At 36.0% G+C, this 20,023-nt stretch overlaps 1 protein-coding gene across 1 annotated transcript in view; it reads left to right on the plus strand.

Moving 5' to 3' along the window:
• PDE11A (phosphodiesterase 11A) overlaps positions 1–20,023 on the plus strand; it is a 172,310-nt gene that overhangs the window by 85,227 nt on the left and 67,060 nt on the right. The window contains exons 5-10 of the mRNA XM_058189722.1: positions 1,222–1,286; positions 5,029–5,167; positions 7,235–7,310; positions 9,846–9,913; positions 14,904–14,996; positions 16,437–16,487. Coding sequence (XP_058045705.1) covers positions 1,222–1,286; positions 5,029–5,167; positions 7,235–7,310; positions 9,846–9,913; positions 14,904–14,996; positions 16,437–16,487 — 492 coding nt within the window. The remainder of the gene's footprint in view (positions 1–1,221; positions 1,287–5,028; positions 5,168–7,234; positions 7,311–9,845; positions 9,914–14,903; positions 14,997–16,436; positions 16,488–20,023) is intronic.

The following is a 20,023-nucleotide window of genomic DNA, read 5'->3' on the forward strand; positions in this document are numbered from 1 at the left end:
TTTATCATAAAAAGAGGTTTTCATGAACCTCTTTCAAATTTGCCCCTTTTTCAGGTTTGTCCTTTATTTTTTCCAGCAAATATGATCAGTGTAATCATAGTTCAATGTACATGTTTAATTGAAAGAACCTGAAATGCACTAACATTGTCAGTTCAAATTGGCCATGCAGATACCATGGGCCATAGGTGTCCCTCTAATAAATAGGCCCTATGCAGTGTAAGGCTTTATAGGTCATAACCAGCACTTGGATTGCACCCAGAAGTAAACTGGCCACCAATGCAGCTTGCAAAGCAAGGGTGTCACATAGACATATTGAGACATGCCCATAACTGTGCTTCCTTAGCTGTTTAAAACTTCTGCATGGTTTTCAAGGCAGCCCCATGTAGCCCTAAATGTTCACTCAGTATTCCAAACTATAAACTATAGTTTATATTGGAGGTCCTCAAGTAACAAAAACAATACTTAAAACAACTTGGTGATCTTGAAATCATACTTTGGAATAATTATTCTATTCCTATTCCTATTTCTGTTCTATTCTATTCTATTCTATTTTTTTTTAATTTATATCCCGCCTTTCTCCGAAGACTCAGGGCGGCTTACATTGTGTTAAGCAATAGTCTTCATCCATTTGTATATTATATACAAAGTCAACTTTTTATTGCCCCCAACAATCTGGGTCCTCATTTTACCTACCTTATAAAGGATGGAAGGCTGAGTCAACCTTGGGCCTGGTGGGACTTGAACCTGCAGTAGTTGCAAGCAGCTGTGTTAATAACAGTCTGCATTAGTCTGTTGAGCCACCAGAGGCCCGGATATTCTATTCAATTCTATTCTATTCTACTCTATTCATATCATTAAATTTTTATCTCGCCTTTATTACTTTATAAGTAACTTAAGATGGCAGATATATATATAATACTCATGAGGAGGGTTGGGTTGAGACAGAGCGACTGACTTAAAGTCACCAACCTGGCTTTCTTGCCAAAGGCAGGACTAGATTCACGGTCTCCTGTTTTCTAGGCCAGATTAGTAATAATTTCACAGTATATGAAATTCACAAGGATTCAGTTAATTCTTTATTATGTAGATAGGATTAAAAGAATGTGCTTTATGCTTTGAGTATAAATAGGGCACATATTTTTATAATGTGATTATGAATTTTTTTAATGTTGTATAATAAATTTGCAATGTATGACATTTACACATGTTTTACCTTGACAGGAGGTAAAATTTACCAAGTCCTTTGAACTGATGTCTCCAAAGTGCGTTGCTGATACAGAAAATAGGTTAGATTTTATTCTTTTATAATTAATCTTCTTTTTAGGAATAAACCTAGATTATAGGACAAAATTCTGTCTGTGAAAAGCTCTTTCAAGTTCACCTTCATTCTAGAAATCCAAATAAGAGGTCCTTTTATTTAATTAATTATTTGCACAATTTTTCATTTGTTACACCCAGCTGTCATATTTTCCTTCACTTTTGTTCTACTGTTGTAAAGGTATTATATACTTTTATGCCCTTAAACTCGATATGTTGTAGAAGAGAAAATATATTCTTCCTCAGATGGTATAATTGGTTGCATTTCTGTTATGTGGGAAACAGTTGCAAAACTGTGACATGATTACATGGAATGTTATTTTAGCATAATTAGCAGACTAAAAGATTTAAGTCTCCTTCTACCAAGGGCATTCCATACAGACTTCATCCAGTTTATTAACTCCATCCACGTTACTTAGCTTCAACAAATTGAAGATACTTTCACCATATTGATAAGTTTATTGATGTGATTATTGAAGAGTTATACAATCTTCTTCCTTCCAGCCAACTTTGTGCACTTTTGGGTTATTTCTATTTCATTGTAGCAGTGAACATTATTTAGCTGTGCAAACATTCTCATGATAGTTTTAAACTTTGGGCTGTTTCTTCTCTCCTGCCATCCCACAGCTGCAGCTTAAATAGCAGAGTACCTTAATGACAAGATGGGTACTAATTAAATAACCTCTTTTTTTAAAAAAGCCAAGTTTTTAATATTTAAAATACTTTTAATACTTATTTGGCCATGTTATTATATAAGGTGTCTGTATCTCATGCACAACATATTACATGGGAAGAAATAAAGTTATGTTTAGCATAAAATAAAAGGTGCAGATCTAGAGGTTCATTGAAACTTGGGAATTTTTATATTGTTGTAATATGAAGCTTGACTTATATAATTCCCAGGAACTTTTAGCATGTACATTTGGTTCTAACTTCTATGTAGAAATAAAAGTCCAGAAATAAATTTGACATAGATGCTGTTCTTGGAACACAAACAGAGAACCATGGGCTGGTATTTTCTGTAACATAAAAAACATTTTCTTGTCTGCAAAATAGTGTTGAACCTGAAAAATTTGCCTTGACCATGTAATGTTTCTGCTAATCACCCTTTTTCCATGTGTCTATCTGTTTTCCTTAGTTTTTTCTTCCCAACAGAGATTCTAGCTAATTAGGGATTCTGATGTCTTTTGAATTTGGTTATTGTAATTTTTCTTGTGTAGTTTGCATAGGAAACATTTGACATTCATGTCATTTCTGCATTTTTATAGTAATATGCAGTAATCCTTGAGTGTGTTATGTAGAACAATCAATCATGAACATAAAATTGTTGGGGGGGAAACAGATTTGGAATCCTTTTTTACAGGGTCTATAAAATGGAACAACGGAACATAATATATTTTGTTCTTAGTTATTCTTTCCTCTATTTAGAGATTGTGAGGGAACGAAGGAAGATTTCAGGATAGAGAGAAGAGGTGCCTAGAGAAAACTGTAGATGCATCTTTTATGTTATTTTTGAGACTAGTTTTTGCCTTCAGTAATATTTTATTCAAGTATGGATTTCTGCGTTCTTTATTTGAAAACCAAAGGATACAGTTTAGTTTATGATCTTGAATTTATCGATGGGGTATTTAAAGGAAAAGCCAAATTCAAATAAAGAAAGCATCTCAGATCCAGCAAGTCTGACTGGGAATTGGCCTGGGTTTCATAGATTCTCAGTTTATAGTTGGATTTGCTCCTTCTGGTCTGCCAGTCAAATCTTACCACTGTGAAATACAACTGTATGATTGACTTCCATGAATTTCATTATTAAACAAGGCCCGAAGAGTAGATCCTGGCCTTTAAATGTTATACCTCTCTGCCATCCTACCTTTCAACTCAACATACGCTGAACTATTGTAAAAGTGTACAATCTTCACAAATCTCATTACTGCAGCATGATAAATATGGACAAATTCCTTTTATTAGTAAGTTCTAGAGCTACAATTGGTTTAAATAAAAATGAAGGATTATAAAAAGAATATTAGTTTTACCAGAGGGAAAGAGAAAAAAAGACCCTTCGTCAATCAGTTCTGTGTTAATATTTTGTAATAAAATAACAAATAAACAATATGAGAATAGGAAAGAAAAGAAAAGTAAACTAACATTAGAATAAATGCATGTGTGTTCCAACAACATTCTTTGCCTCTGCAGAACTACAAAATCAGTACTGTTTTTCAATGAGATAAATAAAAAGATGATACCAAGACAGAAAACAATTAAAAGAAATCAAGAGGGAGATAAGACAAAGTAAACCTTTATTAGCTGGTTCCAAGAAATCAAATTATCAGGATACAACATAGTTGAGTCGGGACTGAGGACACCACCGATGACATTATATTTAGCCAATGTAAATAATAGCAAAAAATAGAAATAAAGGATTAAAGTGAAGCAAAAACAAATTGTAAATGCCTTCCCCTACCCGCCAAAGGACAGATTGCTTTTGGAATAGACAGTTTCTTCCCTTGATGGTGACTAATCAACATTGCTGGGGAGATATGTTTACCAAATACAAATGTTTCATGTAAATCATTCAAAGGTTTATTTCTAGCCTTGTCTGGAAGAAATATGAGCTGCAAGATGGAATAAGTGACAGGCAGAAAACAGATGCCTGTGGACTCTAGAAAACTATGCTTTTAAGAGCAATAGAAGCAAAAGAGAAATGAAATAAATCTTAAACCATAACCAACATTTAAGAATTTTACTTCAAGCTTGCTTGACTGATTCGAGGGAATGATTCGGGGGAATGACTGATTCGAGGGAATGAGTTATAGAGGCAGAATATTGTATCTGCTCTCTCACATTGCAGTGACCAAGGACATACATTCAATTTTGCAGCTACAAAGATTGTTGGATGAACAGGCACAAAAACAGCCAAGGGGCGTGACTGAAGCTTGGGAAATGGATCCCTCCTCAGTCAACAGGAGTGCTGATTTACCACCAGCTTATCAAGCACTTGGGAGGCGAGGGCTTGACAGCTCCAGGAAACAACAGCCAATGACTTAATAAGTCAGCATCAACACACCAATCCAAATCTAAAAAGCCACACACAACAGGCACCATATAAATACCACACAGAATAGCCCAAGCACACAGTCTGCTAGAGACAAGTTCCCTAAGGATGGTCTTCAGCATGAGTCCAAAAGTTCGGAAGACTAAACCTCTGGTCCCGATGACCAACCTAGATTGGATCCTGCAACATTATTCTGGGACACATCTATTTGCCTTCATTCCTGTATTTGGAAATCCCATAGTTGTTATTATTTGTTCACAATAATGTGAAGTCATAGCTGCTGGTTCTTTAGCTGGTGTTGGCCCTTATATGCAATGAGTTCTTTCCAAGACCTAGGTTGTTGTAATTATTATTATTTATTGATTAGCCAAAAGGCCATATAGAATAAAGATAAGACAATGTGCTACAAAATAGAGTAAAACGTGTAACTAAAGGAAAATGCAAATCATTTTTTTATGTCACTCTAACAATTTCCCCCAGTTGTGTACAGATATAAATATCGAGGGCAAATAAATCTGCCCATTTTTTTAATTATCTAAATGCAATTAAGCTGCTCTGAAATTTTAAAGGTTACTCTGAAACAAGATGATGGTTTCCATATATTTAAGTGGATCTTGAACCAATAGTGACTACATTCTTTCTTCCCTTGCTTTTTTTAATAGTTTCAGAGACAATTTGGAGAAGCCATCAGCATCTTATTCAGACTGGCTGGTAAATAATAGCATTGCTGAACTTGTAGCTTCCACTGGCCTACCAGTGAACAACAGTGATGCATATCAAGATCCTCGCTCTGATGCAGAAGTAAGACATTTTTGACTTATATAAGTATCCCATTCTGTGTTCTTTTGATAGTCAAAATTTTGGGGAGCTTTTTAATAGCTAATCATATTTATCAAATGTAATGATAGCTGAATGTACCTTTTATGATCTGATCATAGACCTGGAAGAAATTAGATTTATAGAAACATCCTCATGGTGTGTGTTTTTTTTAAAAAAAGTCAAGATGGTGCCTATGACCACATGTTTGAAGCCTTCTGCACATGTTTTGAACTTCCACACATATTACATGGGATGGGGCTTCAATTACACGGTCATGATTGACCCTTTGGCCTCCCACCCATCCACAATACTTTTGGAGATTTGCCTTCTGAATACATCTTTTCTCCATTTGATTTAGTCATTTTTAGAATCAGCATTGGATCTTTGTATCAAAATAATTGCCTGGTTAATTCAAATTAGTCTGTTAAAGTTTTTGCTCCATTATACAGTTTCTTAGCCTTCAGTACTTTCTGGAAATATCAGATCACAATTGACAGTAGATGCCACAAGTACCAAGATTTCCTATAATTATGGCATTCTTAATTCCTTTACTTTATTCAAAGAGCCCTAAAATAGTTTAGTTTGAGTGTTTTTGTGGGTGGGAGCCTGGTGCAGAATTAGGTGAGAATTTACAGCAGTTCAATCCATACAAAGCTAAAAGAGCAAAAGTGACATTTTTAAAAAGTCTTCTGTTTATAGGAAGTCTGTCAAGAAATGTTTCTAAAAGCCTTCATAATATATTTTTTATTATATTTGAAATATAAATGCTCAGAACCATTTTACAGAGAAAACTACTGGAGGTAATTAATTCAGTCATTGAGAAAGTGTCATTAATGCCTAGGCAATATTTCCTGCCAAAAGGCATGCTGAAATAAAGCATATAATATTCTTGCTGAATGTAGAGTTACAATTTCACATATGCTCTTTTGATTAATATGTAATGCAGCTGATTAATTTTTGTTTTACATTTCCTTAAAGAGTGCATTAATAAAAATGCTGTCAATTTATTTAGAGAAGGAATATTGTTTTTATGAGGCAGAAGAAGCAATAATTCTTGATGGGATTGTCTTGCTATTTAATATTTAAACTCGAAAGTCAATTTTTGAGAAAAATGATTATTGAAGACAAAATATCTTTATTATTAAAATAACATCTCATTAAAATACAAGAAAGCTAAGAACTGGGATTTGCCATCAGATTTTGTTTCTGTTCCTTTCCTGCACTGCTTGAATTGCAAGTAAAATTATTATCTATTTTATTTCTGAAACGTCTTTACCATTTTGGAAACTTATTTATAATATCTATTAGTAACGGGTCCAGCAACTACTTCATTTACAGCACAGCAAAAATCACATGTTGAACTCCATATACCATAAATTATTGCTTAAAATGATGAAAAGTAGCAAAGACTATTAAAATACAAAACAGATTAAAAAAGGATCACTGAAGTTTAGGAAGAAAAGCTTTTCAGTACAACTGAGATGTATTCAATAAAGATGCATTGATACATATCATTTTGCCTAGTGTTCATGTACCTGTGTTATTCATTTCAAATTAGCACCTTTTTTCCTCCAAATATTCAAGGGAATGATGATATAGGTGAGTCCTCAATTTACGACCATTTATTTAGCAACTATTCAAAGTTATGACGGTGCTGAAAAAAATGATTTACAACTGATCCTCACACTTACAACTGTCGCAGCACCTCGTTGTAACATGATCAAAATTCGGCATTTGACAACCAGCGTGTATTTAGGATGATGTCATGTCCCAGGGTCACACGATCATCATTTGTGACCTTCCCAGGTAGCTTCCAACATGCAAAGTCAATGGGGGAAACTGGATTTGCTTAATGAGTCCATGACTCGCTTAATGACTGCAGAAAAAAGGTTGTAAATCATCTGCAACTCTACTAATAACCAATTCACTTAGTGATGGATGTTGCAGTCCTAATTGTGGTCCTAAATCAAGGACTACCTGGATACCTTTTGGATAAGACTAAACCATACGTTATGGTAGTTGATGAAGGTTGTTTTTTTTTTAATCTAGGTTGATCAGATGTCTGGCTTTCACATAAGATCTGTACTCTGTGTACCTATATGGAATAACAGTCACCAAATAATTGGTAAAATACTAAAAATACTTTTTAAAATGTGTTAATGTGTTGGTATGATATAGTTCACTATCAATTAATTACTGCAGTAATACTGTAATAATAAGTAACTTGCAAATTAGTAGATTTGCAAATTAAATTTATATTGAAATTGTCCATGTCTGTATAAAATAGTATAAAAGATATGAACGCAAACAATAGAACTGTAACAAAACTTTACTGTTGGCTGTTTTAGTAATTAATTTATGAATTGAATTGAATTGAATTGAATTGAATTTTTTATTGGCCAAGTGTGATTGGACACACAAGGAATTTGTCTTGGTGCATATGCTCTCAGTGTACATAAAAGAAAAGATACGTTCATCAAGGTACAACATTTACAACACAATTGATGATCAATATATCAATATAAATCATAAGGATTGCCAGCAACAAGTTATAGTCATACAGTCATAAGTGGAAAGAGATTGGTGATGGGAACTATGAAACGATTAATAGTAGTGCAGATTCAGTAAATAGTCTGACAGTGTTGAGGGAATTATTTGTTTAGCAGAGTGATGGCCTTCGGGAAAAAACTGTTCTTGTGTCTAGTTGTTCTGGTGTGCAGTGCTCTATAGCGTCGTTTTGAGGGTAGGAGTTGAAACAGTTTATGTCCAGGATGCGAGGGATCTGCAAATATTTTCACGGCTCTCTTCTTGATTCGTGCAGTATACAGGTCCTCAATGGAAGGCAAGTTGGTAGCAATTATTTTTCCTGCAGTTCTAATTATCCTCTGAAGTCTGTGTTTTTCTTGTTGGGTTGCAGAACCGAACCAGACAGTTATAGAGGTGCAAATGACAGACTCAATAATTCCTCTGTAGAATTGGATCAGCAGCTCCTTGGGCAGTTTGAGCTTACTGAGTTGGCGCAGAAAGAACATTCTTTGTTGTCCTTTTTTAATGATGTTTTTGATGTTAGCTGTCCATTTGAGATCTTGCGATATGATAGAACCCAGAAATTTGGAGGTTTCTACTGTTGATACTGTGTTGTCAAGAATTGTGAGAGGTGGAAGTATGGAAGGGCTTTTCCTAAAGTCTACCACCATTCCTACGGTTTTGAGTGTGTTCAGTTCCAGATTGTTTTGGTTGCACCACAAGGCTAGTCGTTCGACCTCTCGTCTATATGCGGATTCGTCATTGTCTCGAATGAGACCAATCACTGTTGTGTCATCTGCGAACTTCAGTAGCTTAACAAATGGATCATTGGAGATGCAGTCATTGGTATACAGAGAGAAGAGAAGTGGGGAGAGCACACAGCCTTGGGGGGCCCCTGTGCTAATTGTACAGGTATTTGATGTGATCTTGCTTAGCTTCACCTGCTGCTTCCTGTTTGTTAGGAAGCTTGTGATCCACTTACAAGTCTGTTCCGGTACCTGTAGCTGGTTTAGCTTAGTTAGAAGAATGTCTGGAATGATGGTATTGAATGCTGAACTAAAGTCTACAAAAGGACCCTTGCATAGGTCTTTGGAGACTCAAGATGTTGTAGGATGTAGTGCAGAGCCATATTAACAGCATCATCTGTTGATCTATTTGCTCGGTATGCAAATTGCAAGGGGTCTAAAAGCGGATTCATGATGGTTTTCAGGTAGGAAAGCACTAGCCTTTCAAAGGTTTTCATGACTACAGATGTTAGAGCAACTGGTCTGTAGTCATTTAGTTCCTTGATGGTGGGCTTCTTCGGCACTGGGATGATGGTAGAGCGTTTGAAGCAAGAAGGAACATAGCACATCTCTAGTGATTTATTGAAAATATGGGTGAAGATGGGGGCCAATTGGTCAGCACAGACTTTTAAGCAAGAAGGAGTTATCTTGTCTGGGCCTGGCGCTTTTCCTGGTTTTTGTCTGTGAAATAGGTCCTGCACTTCCTTTTCTGTGATCACTAGGGGTTGTGAACCCAATGAAATGGGGTCAGTTGTAGGAGGCTTGGCTGTTGTTGCTGTGTCTGAGATGGGGGTTGTGGAGATAGGTGGCTGTAGTTAATGGTAGTAACAAATTAAAATAAATAAAACTCTGCTTGGAAAAAAAAAATAAACAGAAGCCTATTTCCGAAGTTTCAAGTACTGATCCAGCAAGTGAAAGAAGGTTTAGGAAGAAAAGAAGACTGGCAAGCAACAGATTGTTGTGCTTCCAAATTAATTATAATTTATTGTCTCATGGAATTTATTACGTTAAAAAGGAGATACAGAAAGAATATTTGTACAGTAAGTTGACACAAAGCCTGACACTCAGAGCTAAATCTAATTCAGCCAGCAAAGAAGGAGAAAAGCTACTATTTAGTTTCATTTAGCTGAATTCAAGCTTTGATGATTATATTAGTAATCCAGTATCAGATGCTATTGGTATCATAGCATTTATCATTTATAATGCAAGTAATAATGCTTTGTGGTTTTTGAATTTTGAGTTCTTGTTTTGTGGCATTTCTCCATTTATTTATATATATGCTTCTCATTGTAAATACACAGTTTCCTTTAAAATATAAAATTAATTATGTATGGTAATTCTTTGTAAAGGGGTCGCTCAGGTGCTGAATAGACTTGATGGAAAACCTTTTGATGATGCTGATCAGCGACTCTTTGAGGTAAGACATGTCAAATTGATGCAGCTTAATTACAATGTTCAGTGCAGTATATATATTTCTATAGGAGACACCTTCCTATAACATTTGTTGCAAGTAGAAAGAATTAATAGAATCATATTGGGTTACCTGATTTCAGTACAGGTAGTCCTCAACTTACAACCACAATTGAACCTAGAATTTATGCTTTCTTAAGCCCATTTTACGACTTTTCTTGCCACATTTGTTAAGTGAATCACAGTAGTAGTTAAATTAGTAACATGGTTGTTAAGTGAATTGGGTTTCCCCATTGACTTGGCTTGTCAGAAGGTCGCAAAAGGCGATCACATGATTCCGGAACACTGCAACAGTCATAAATGTGAATCAGTTGTCAAGCATCTGAATGTAAATCATGTGACCATGGGGATGCTACCACAGCCGTAAGTGTGAAAAAGTCGCTTTCTTCAGTGATGTAACTTTGAACGGTCACTAAATGAACTGTTGTACATCGAGGACCACCTGTATATTAGTGGTGGCAGATACCTTTAGAACCTGTGCTGCTGTAGTCTGCTTCAGCATTCATATGAGTGATAATCAGACAACTAAACAGTAAAATCAAAGTGGAAGATTGAATCTGCTATTCTGAAAACACACCAAACTTTGCTCTTCCATTTTGGTTTAAAAATAAATTATGTTTGCATATGAAATACTTACAATGTAATAATTTCATCAGTATTTGCAATTGCACATAGTCTTGCTTTTCTTATATCTGCTTTATAATATAAATACTGTGCCTTGTGATATTGCTTTATAAATCTTTACAGAACCTCAAATTAAATTGCTTACTATAGAACTACATTTTAAGATTTATCACTCACAGTTTTTGATGAAGAGATATTTTTTTAATTCTACTCTTTTCGTTATTCCTGATCCATCTCCTTTTTTCCACCATGTCCAACTTTTTCCTCAAGTGCTCCAAAAAAAAGTGGCCCAGATTAACAGGATCCAGCAATATGAAAAAGAATCACGCTCAGAATAAAACATGCCTCTTTCGAATGTTTATTTCAACTACTGAATAAAATGTGCCTTTTTTTTAAAGCAGTCTTCTGGATGGTCTGTGGATGGCATGCATAAGAGCACAAGTGTGCCTATCGTTCCTGTCCTAATGTTCCCTTTCATTATATCCAATTAATATAGTTATAACATACTTATGCTTCTATATATGCTTATATATCGTACAGTTATTTCATGTTTATGCTTATATATACTGTTGTGACAAATAAAGAAAGAAAGAAAGAAAGAAAGATCCAGAATTTTGTTTTGCCTCTTCCAATTGGAATGTTGTTTCCCCTACTGCAATTCAAAATTCACTTTGAATTTTGCAGCCTGAGCCGGTACATCACTAGGGATTTGTCATGGATCAGGGGTCTCCAATCTTGGTCCCTTTAAGACTTGTGGACTTCAACTCCCATAGTCCCTCAGCCAGCAAATGGCTGAGGGACTCTGGGAGTTGAAGTCCACAAGTCTTAAAGGGACCAAGGTTGGAGACAGCCTGTCATGGATGATGTGAGAGATTGAGCTTTGGTGTGAAGCAGTAGCCCTTAGGGGCACAGGGGGAACTGAGGAAGCCATTCTGGGTTTGAGTGCTGTAGGTGAGAGATGCTCCAAAGAGTGAAGCTAGGAGTAAATGCAAACAATACTAATACAATTGCCTTCTTAAATTCAGGTATAGTATGCACTATGCATGGTCTTATGTGCTGGAGATGTAGAAATGTAAGTAAGTGAATGAATATGGGTGATTCCTGGTTTCTCTGCAGAAAATAACTGCTTTCCCATTGCATAGCTGGGGGGGAAAAGTCCAACATTTTTCATCAATCTGAGAATGCAGCAAGACGCAGAGATAGATTTAATCAAGATCCATGTGCCTCAGCTTGATCAACAAGCCTGGTCCACAATCTTGTGTTGCAGCATTGCTGATTTATCCACCCAATTGAGTGTTGAGCATGGGGTGACGTCCATTGGGTATGTTTAGTCTAGTGAAAGGAAGGACCAGGAGTGACATGATAGCAGTGTTCCAATATTTGAGGGGCTGCCACAAAGAAATGGGGGGGGGGGTGTCAACCTAGTCTCCAAAGACAAGATAAGAAACAATGGATGGAAACTAAACGTGAAGAGAAGCAACCTAGAACGAAGGAGAAATTTCCTGACAGAACAATTAACCAGTGGAATAACTTGCCTCTAGAAGTTGTGAATGTTCCACGACTGGAGGTTTTTAAGAAGAGATTGAACAGCCACTTGTCTGAAATGGTATAGGGTTTCCTGCTTTAGCAGGGGGTTGGACTAGAAGACCTCCAAGGTCCCTTTCAACTCTGTGATTCTGTTAAATTCGGGATACCTGTAAAAATGTAGTACATCTTTGTTTTTAAAAGTTCTCTGAAAGATCCATAATCAATAGGGTAGAAAAACATATAAAGGAAAATGAAGAGACTAAAGTGCTCAGAGACTTTAGAATTCAATCAGACAAGTACCTGTGACATAATGTCCCAGATTTATCAATTGTTGTTTTAAAAAAATTGAATATAGGACCTGGAGAAAGCAGAACAGAAGAGGAAGAACTTGAGAACAATCACAAAATACACAAAATACACAAAATAGCTATAAACAAGAGTAAAACAAGCATGGCAAAAGAAAAGCAAGATAGTACCAATAGTAATAAGTCTCTTGGGTGCAATCCTTAAGCATCTGGAGCTCTACTTGAATACCATCAGCATTAACAAAATCACAGTCATTCAATTGCAAAAGGGAGTTTTACATCCTGGGACAACGACTTAAACCCCATCAAACAAACAAACAGGTTCTTGGGAAGGACTTGATAGGTGGATAAATATGCCAAATCCAATCTAAACATCTGAATGACTATATGACCAACAACAACAACAACAATAATAATAATAATAATACTCTGGCATAAACCAGTGCAGGTGGTTCCAGTGGTACTTGGCACACTGGGAGCTGTGCCTAAAGACCTAGGCAAGCACTTAAAAGCAATTGGCGTTGACAAGATCACCACTGGTCAGCTGCAGAAGGCCACCTTACTGGGATCTGCTCTCATAATTCGCCGATACATCATGCAGTCCTAAACGGTTGGGAAGTGTTCGACTAGAGATCTGTGATACGAAATCCAGCATAGTTATCTCGTTTGCTGTGTATACTGACATTTTGTGTAAATAATAATAATAATAATAATAATAATAATAATAATAATAATAATAATAATAATAATAATAATAATATGATGATGATGATGATGATGATGATGATGATGATGTTCCCATTTTAAAATTTAAATGTAATTAAATGTAAATTATTTAAACTATTAAATAAATCACATTTAATTTTTACTTATTTATTTTAATTTAAAATTGACAAAATTCCTACTTGTCAATTATAATAGGCCAAACTGCTTGGTTATGCACATATACTATGCCAATATACTGTATTGTAACAACCTGGGATCTTGTGAAAGACCAAATCCTTATGAAGGCCAACACCAGCTAAAAAACTCACAGCTATGATTTTATATTGCACATGTATATAATAAGATACAAAATGCCAAATCCAGTCTGAACAGCTGGCTGATCGTGCAACAAACCATAATAAGAAAGGCAAATGATTTAGAAATGCTTACATCCTGTGATGTTACCTTTAACCAAGGGTGAAATTCACTTACTTTTGCTACCAGTTCACAAATGTGAGTGCGAGCATGAGCACTACACACGCACACGCCTCCTCCACGCATGCACAGAGCCTCCTTCCATGCATGCACAGAGCGTGATGACATCTGGGTGGCTGGGCAGAGCCTCCAGCCATTGGCGCTACCGGTTCACCCGAGCCGGATAGAACCAGCTGAATTTCACCACTGCCTTTAACATTATTCAACAATATCTGCCTATCTTAGGTCCTTGGGAAGGACTCAATAAGTGGATAAAAAGACCAAATCCAGTCTAAACATATGGCTGACTATGCAACCAACCATAATTTATAAGCTTGTAGGGCACCCAGCTCATATAAAAAGTCTGTACTGGTTGGTTTCAGCTCAGTGTTGAATTTTGCTGAGGGCTTGCACTCTGTTCATGTTCCTGTGCAATATTGATGCAGTTTATGATGTATTTTGCTATAAAAAGATGTTGCGGTGTACAGTATTTGTTCCTTTGGCATTTGAAGTAAAAAAGGGGTTTTTTTACCCCCCCAATCAAGCATACATGCATGACTCATTCTTGTTCTTTTTCTGAGCGGCTGAGGTTTTAGAACCTCAGTGTGTAGAAAAGCAATTTTATATTTTCCTTGTAAGATTTCTTCCCTGCACAGCAGTACTTGCCTTCTTTCTTCCTTCCTTCCTTCCTTCCTTCCTTCCTTCCTTCCTTCCTTCCTTCCTTCCTTCCTTCCTTCCTTCCTTCCTTCCTTCCTTCCTTGTTCTCATTACAGTATGGAGAAGCATATTTGTTTCTTCATTCATATGTTTGTAAGCCAGCTATTGCAAGGCTGCCAGGAAAGATAAAACCACATATTGAAACTGAAAAATAAGAATTGTGATGTTAGGTGCTGACTATCTGCAAGAAAACTCACAATAAATAGGGAAAAAGTCAGCACTCCCCCTGACCCCTGGGCAAAAATCCCTGAAAACTGTATAGGAAATTTCAAATTTCTTTCATGCTTTGGGGAATTTTAACTTTTGGCTAATCTTTATGCAAGTTGACAAGCCAATATCTGCATAAACTGCCACTATATGTATTTGTACAGTCCTGAAAAGGGAGAACCTCATTGATTTCAATGTTTCCTAGGACTGGAACACAATAGCATTTCAATGAGACTGTTTTGTTCTGAGCTCACACAATTTTTTTTTTTTTTAAATCATGCACATCCTAGTAACCAGAACATTGCTTTCTTTATTCCATTCAGTATTATTAAATTTTGAAATCACTTATATTAAAGCTAGATCTTTTTTTTTTTTTAGGCTTTTGTTATATTTTGTGGCTTGGGCATCAATAATACTATAATGTACGACCAAGTGAAAAAGTCCTGGGCAAAGCAGTCTGTGGCTCTTGATGTAAGTATTATTGAAAAATAAGTTTTTTTTTTTAAAGCTTTTTATGAGACTGATTCAAAGAATGCTATATATAATTGGAAAGAGATCAGTAGGAAGGCAACAATGCTGATACATACATACAAGCAGTGGTGGGATTCAGCCAGTTCGCACCACTTCGGGAGAACCGGTTGTTAACTTTCTGAGCAGTTTGGCAAACTGGTTGTTAGAAGAAATCATCAGGGCAGAGAACCGGTTGTTAAATTACTTGAATCCCATGACTGCATACAAGTACAGAATTGCTGTGCTGGGTAGGGACATAGCATACAGAAAATGAAAAGGAAGAGCAGACTGGAAAAAAATTAATATTGAAAACAGAAACAAAAGAAAACAAAAAAGTTACGTATACTGAACTTTGACTTCCTCTCTATTAAACAAGTGAAGAAGAAAAACGACTGAAGAAACAGAAGAAAAAAAGACCCAGGTTTATACATTGTGCCATGTAAAATGTCTAAATCAATAGCTCATTATTTATCAACAGTTTTATTTCTTCAAAGTAAGACAGATTTAGGGTTTTTTTTAAAATACTCTTTTATACTGTTAGCTAATTTCTTAATTTGGTATGAGTAGTTTCCATACATCACTCAATCATTTACTTCAACTTTTAAAAACAGACTATTAGGGAACATTTTTAAGACTTGTAAAAAACAAAATGTTTGGTGCCTCTTGGCAGCCCCTCAGGTTTTCAGGGTACTTTTTCCCGGACAATTATGTCTCTCTGCAGTGGTGGTTGATACCACTGCCAGGATCAAAAATAATTTAAATGATTCTGTTATTTATTAATTTGTCTTGCAAATGAGGCCTAAAACCTGAAGTAGGCATAGTATGAGTAGCTGTAGTGAAAGTGTATTACTCTAGAAGCAGAACCATGGGCATTCTAGTTTTCTTTAAAATTGGGTCCATCAGGGTAAGTAGTTTCGTGGATAATACATATTGCAAAGATACTAATAAACCATTATAATATTCACTTCATTGATGGCTTAAGACAGGGGTATCAAACTGGATTCTTCAAGGGCCAGATCAGCATTGTAGTTCTCCTCCATGGGCCAGCGGGCCGGGGTGGTGGATGATTGCCTCCTGCAGCACCCAGCCGACCAAAATGGGGCATGGGAGGGAGCATGGGGGTACTGAGGAGTACCCCCATGCTTCGTTTTCAGCCTGGACAACCTCCTGCAGCACCCTGCCAGCCAAAATGGGTTGCACAGGTGCTGCCCCGTGCCCCGTGTTTTGGCTTCCAGAGGCACCACAGGCTGGTCCTCTGCTATTTACAGGCCGGCCCCATGGGCCAGATTTAAGCACCCATGGGTGGGCCTTGAGTTTGACATCATTGGCTTAAGATGATTTTAACTTTTTAGGTTCTCACCTGTGACCGTTTCTCCCCCCTCCCCATTTGTTCTGGATCAGGTGCTGTCTTACCATGCAACGTGTTCAAAGACAGAACTTGACAAATTTAAGGTAACATATTTCACTAATTTTAGCAAAAAATTTAATAAAAATACATTTGACTCTGATAGAAATTAATTCTAATATTTTCAAGGTTGACTGCTGATTCAATTTCTTCGGTTGCTATGCAGTTTCTTCAGTTGTTTTTGAAATGTTTGTGATCAAATGATTACTCTTGTCAGAATTTCCTGTGTTTTATGTTTTTGGCTCTGCATTATTCCTCCCTCAATAAACGCAACCTAACTTTCTCTCTCCGCTCTTTCACTTTTACTGGGATCATATATTGTCTTTAGTCCTGGTTGGTCATGGTATGCTTAGCTACTAAGGTTTGTTGAGTAAGTCACATTCAATACAATGCACAAATTGTGGTTTACAAACCATAGGGGCTGAATTGAGATTGTAAGACAATTAGAGTGCTTATATAAGCAGAAAAGTGAGTATACATTTGTTCAGTAATAAAAAAATAAATACCCTGCAACAAGCAAATGAAATCAAACAACCAAATTATAGCATTGACGAGGAGTACTGTAAAACTTTGACCTGAGGGTTGCAGTATTTTTAAATGAATATGACATTCAAAAGCTGTGGTTACATGCAATGTGTGAATTTGTTGATGTAGTATCTCCATTTTAACGTTTTATCTAGTGATAAATGCTATAATTTGTGGTGGGAACAATTGTACGTATTGCTATAATTTGGGGCAACATGATGGGAGGCTGCAGATTGGGAATTGGAATGTGGCCTGTGGATTATAGGTTGGTCATCCAAGTTTGATATGGTATAGGAATTTTATCTAGTTGACCATTCCATTATAGTGACTAATAATCGTATTTGTAATATTGATGAAAGTGCCAAATGTGTGCAGACTACTACAATAAAAAATATCTGCAAAACAAATGTTTGCAAAGATCATGATCTCAGTGACACTCTATAACAGGGGTCTCCAACCTTGGCAACTTTAAGACTTGTGGACTTCAACTCCCAGAGTTCTGGGAGTTGAAGTCCACAGGTCTTAAAGTTGCCAAGATTGGAGACCCCTGCTCTATAATGAGAGAATGGAGTTGGCAAGGAAACTTGCTGACTAGGAGAAGATAGAAGGTAAATGAGATGAAAGACAAATAATGAAGCCAGAAAACAGGACATTAAAAAAAACACCAACATTTTCTGAAAATGAAATAACTAGAAATCCAGAAAGTTTCATGCACAAGGAACAAGCTAATATGCAAGACAAGAAATAACAAGTTCAGGATTGGTGCCAATCCTTATAGTCAATACCACTCTCTGCCCCATAAATACATGTATACATATATACATATAACAACCATGTTATATGGTTGTTGAATAAGGATATTGTACTTCTGATAACCAATGAACCAGATAGAATTCTTTCAGTCATTATTTGCTAGTGTGTTTGGTAATTCAGGCCATGTTTTAAATTATGAATTGTGGCTCTAGCATAAAGCATTGTTTTAAGTGATATATGATACTAGAGTCTAGTAACTAGACCAACATCTAGAAAAACTGCGTCTGTTGTATATAGACTAGCTTTGTAAGATTATTTTTAAAAAAGTAAGTGCTCCTTAAGTTCTGAGACTGAGAAAAATTCTCTTAGTTTTGTCTTAAATTTCAACCAAGTTTCCAAAGAAAATATGTGAACAGTTCTGTTTCTTAAGTATTTACAGTTAAGTGAAAAAATTGCTTATCTAAATTGTGCAGCTGGGAATGATGTGTATGTAACAAATTAATAATTCAAGGTGATTTGTATTATTTATAGTTTGTATTCATTTTTGTAGGGCAAATAATACTCAGGAGAATCTTATGATACAAAATATTGAACCACTTGTTTTATATATCTTTGGATTTTTAATTAATCACAGCTTCAAAAGTCATTTTTATTTGTTGAAATAACATTCAACACAAATATGGTGAAACATTTTGGTATTGTTGTTTTGCATGTATGTACATACCAACAATTTATTTTATAGCTTCAGAGATTTGCATCGGTTAAAAAAAAGAATCCCCTTGTTGTGTATTGTAGAAATCAAGCAAAAGATCTTAACATTATTTTGTTTGTAAAACTTTGTTAGATCAATTACCGTATATACTCGAATATAAGCCGATCCGAGTATAAGCCGAGGTCCCCAATTTTACCCCAAAAACTGGGGTAAACTGGGGACTCGAGTATAAGCCGAGGGTGGGAAATGAGGCACCTACCGGTTGGGGAAACCCTCCCTCCCTCAGCTGAGAAGGCTGGCGGCTCCCCCGCCCCGCCCTCTCACTGCACCGGCAGGGCTTCCCCGCGCCGTCCGGTAAAATGTGAAAAAAAAAAAAAAAAACTCGAGTATAAGCCGTATATACTCGAGTATAAGCCGAGGGGCTTAAAAAAAAAACTCGAGTATAAGCCGTATAGACCCGAGTATAAGCCGAGGGGACGTTTTTCAGCACAAAAAACGTGCTGAAAAACTCGGCTTATACTCGAGTATATACGGTATATTGAGATGTACAAAATTTTTATAAGAGATTATGCAATATAACTTTGCATTATTTTTCTTTTTTATATAAAGACTTTAGCTAAATTTTAAAAAATAGCACAGGAAAATGTCTTCCATATAGAGAATGGCACTTTTGGACCTTTATCATTGTGTTTCTTCTCAAATGTGGCTTGTTATCTTGCAGAGTCATGAGCTACTTACAAGAGGGTAACAACATTTTTTAAAAAAATCTCTTCAGCTTGTGCCGATACAGTGGGAACAGAGTAGTTTGAGACAAATTTTGAAAGATGTCTACAATCTGAAATTCTTTTTTAAGTTCCTTTCTGAGATATTTATATGTGTTGGTGTGAGGTTCCTTCTCTTCCTAGTAATATCCACTGTTGTGACATGCGCTTTTTTCTCCTTTCTGTTTCTTGGTCTTTGGCAGACTTTTTTCACATTCATCTTTAACAATCACTTTGAGGTTCAGCACTTCAAAATGATCCTTTATGTTCTCTTTAAATATTGTAGGTATATGTTCAGTATCATATTGTGGAAACTGATTAGCTTTGTTCTTCAGTTTAGCTTGCCATAATACATTACACGGTCATTTGTAATGGATTTTCGTTTATTGCTATTCCATCTCTTAAGAAAACCACAGTGCTGTCACCTAAAAGTTGAGAGAAAACTTATGACATTTAGAATGATTAGAAATTAGATGAGATCATTGCATTGTTCAAAGCAGAAGGCAAAAATATTCTGGCTTTCTGTCATTTAGACTGTCAGAATATATGACCGTTATGAGTATATTACAAATTCTAATAGGATTATGATTATTTCATTAGTGAGAATATTAATAACAAGAAATTATTAAGACAAGATTAAGCATCATAGGAAGCACGGAGGATGCCCTGTTTTATTTCTGTCACATTCTCCTTGTGGGTGACAGCTACTCAAATACTAGATCTGCTTCAATGACCCTGCAGGGTTTCCTATTTTTTTCTTTGAACTATTGCCTATTATTGATAGGAGCTGAAAAATAGTGTGATTTCATCACATCACACACTGAGTTCTTGT

This window comes from Ahaetulla prasina, chromosome 1 (genome assembly GCF_028640845.1).
Source record: "Ahaetulla prasina isolate Xishuangbanna chromosome 1, ASM2864084v1, whole genome shotgun sequence".
In the NCBI taxonomy this organism is placed as follows: domain Eukaryota; kingdom Metazoa; phylum Chordata; class Lepidosauria; order Squamata; family Colubridae; genus Ahaetulla; species Ahaetulla prasina.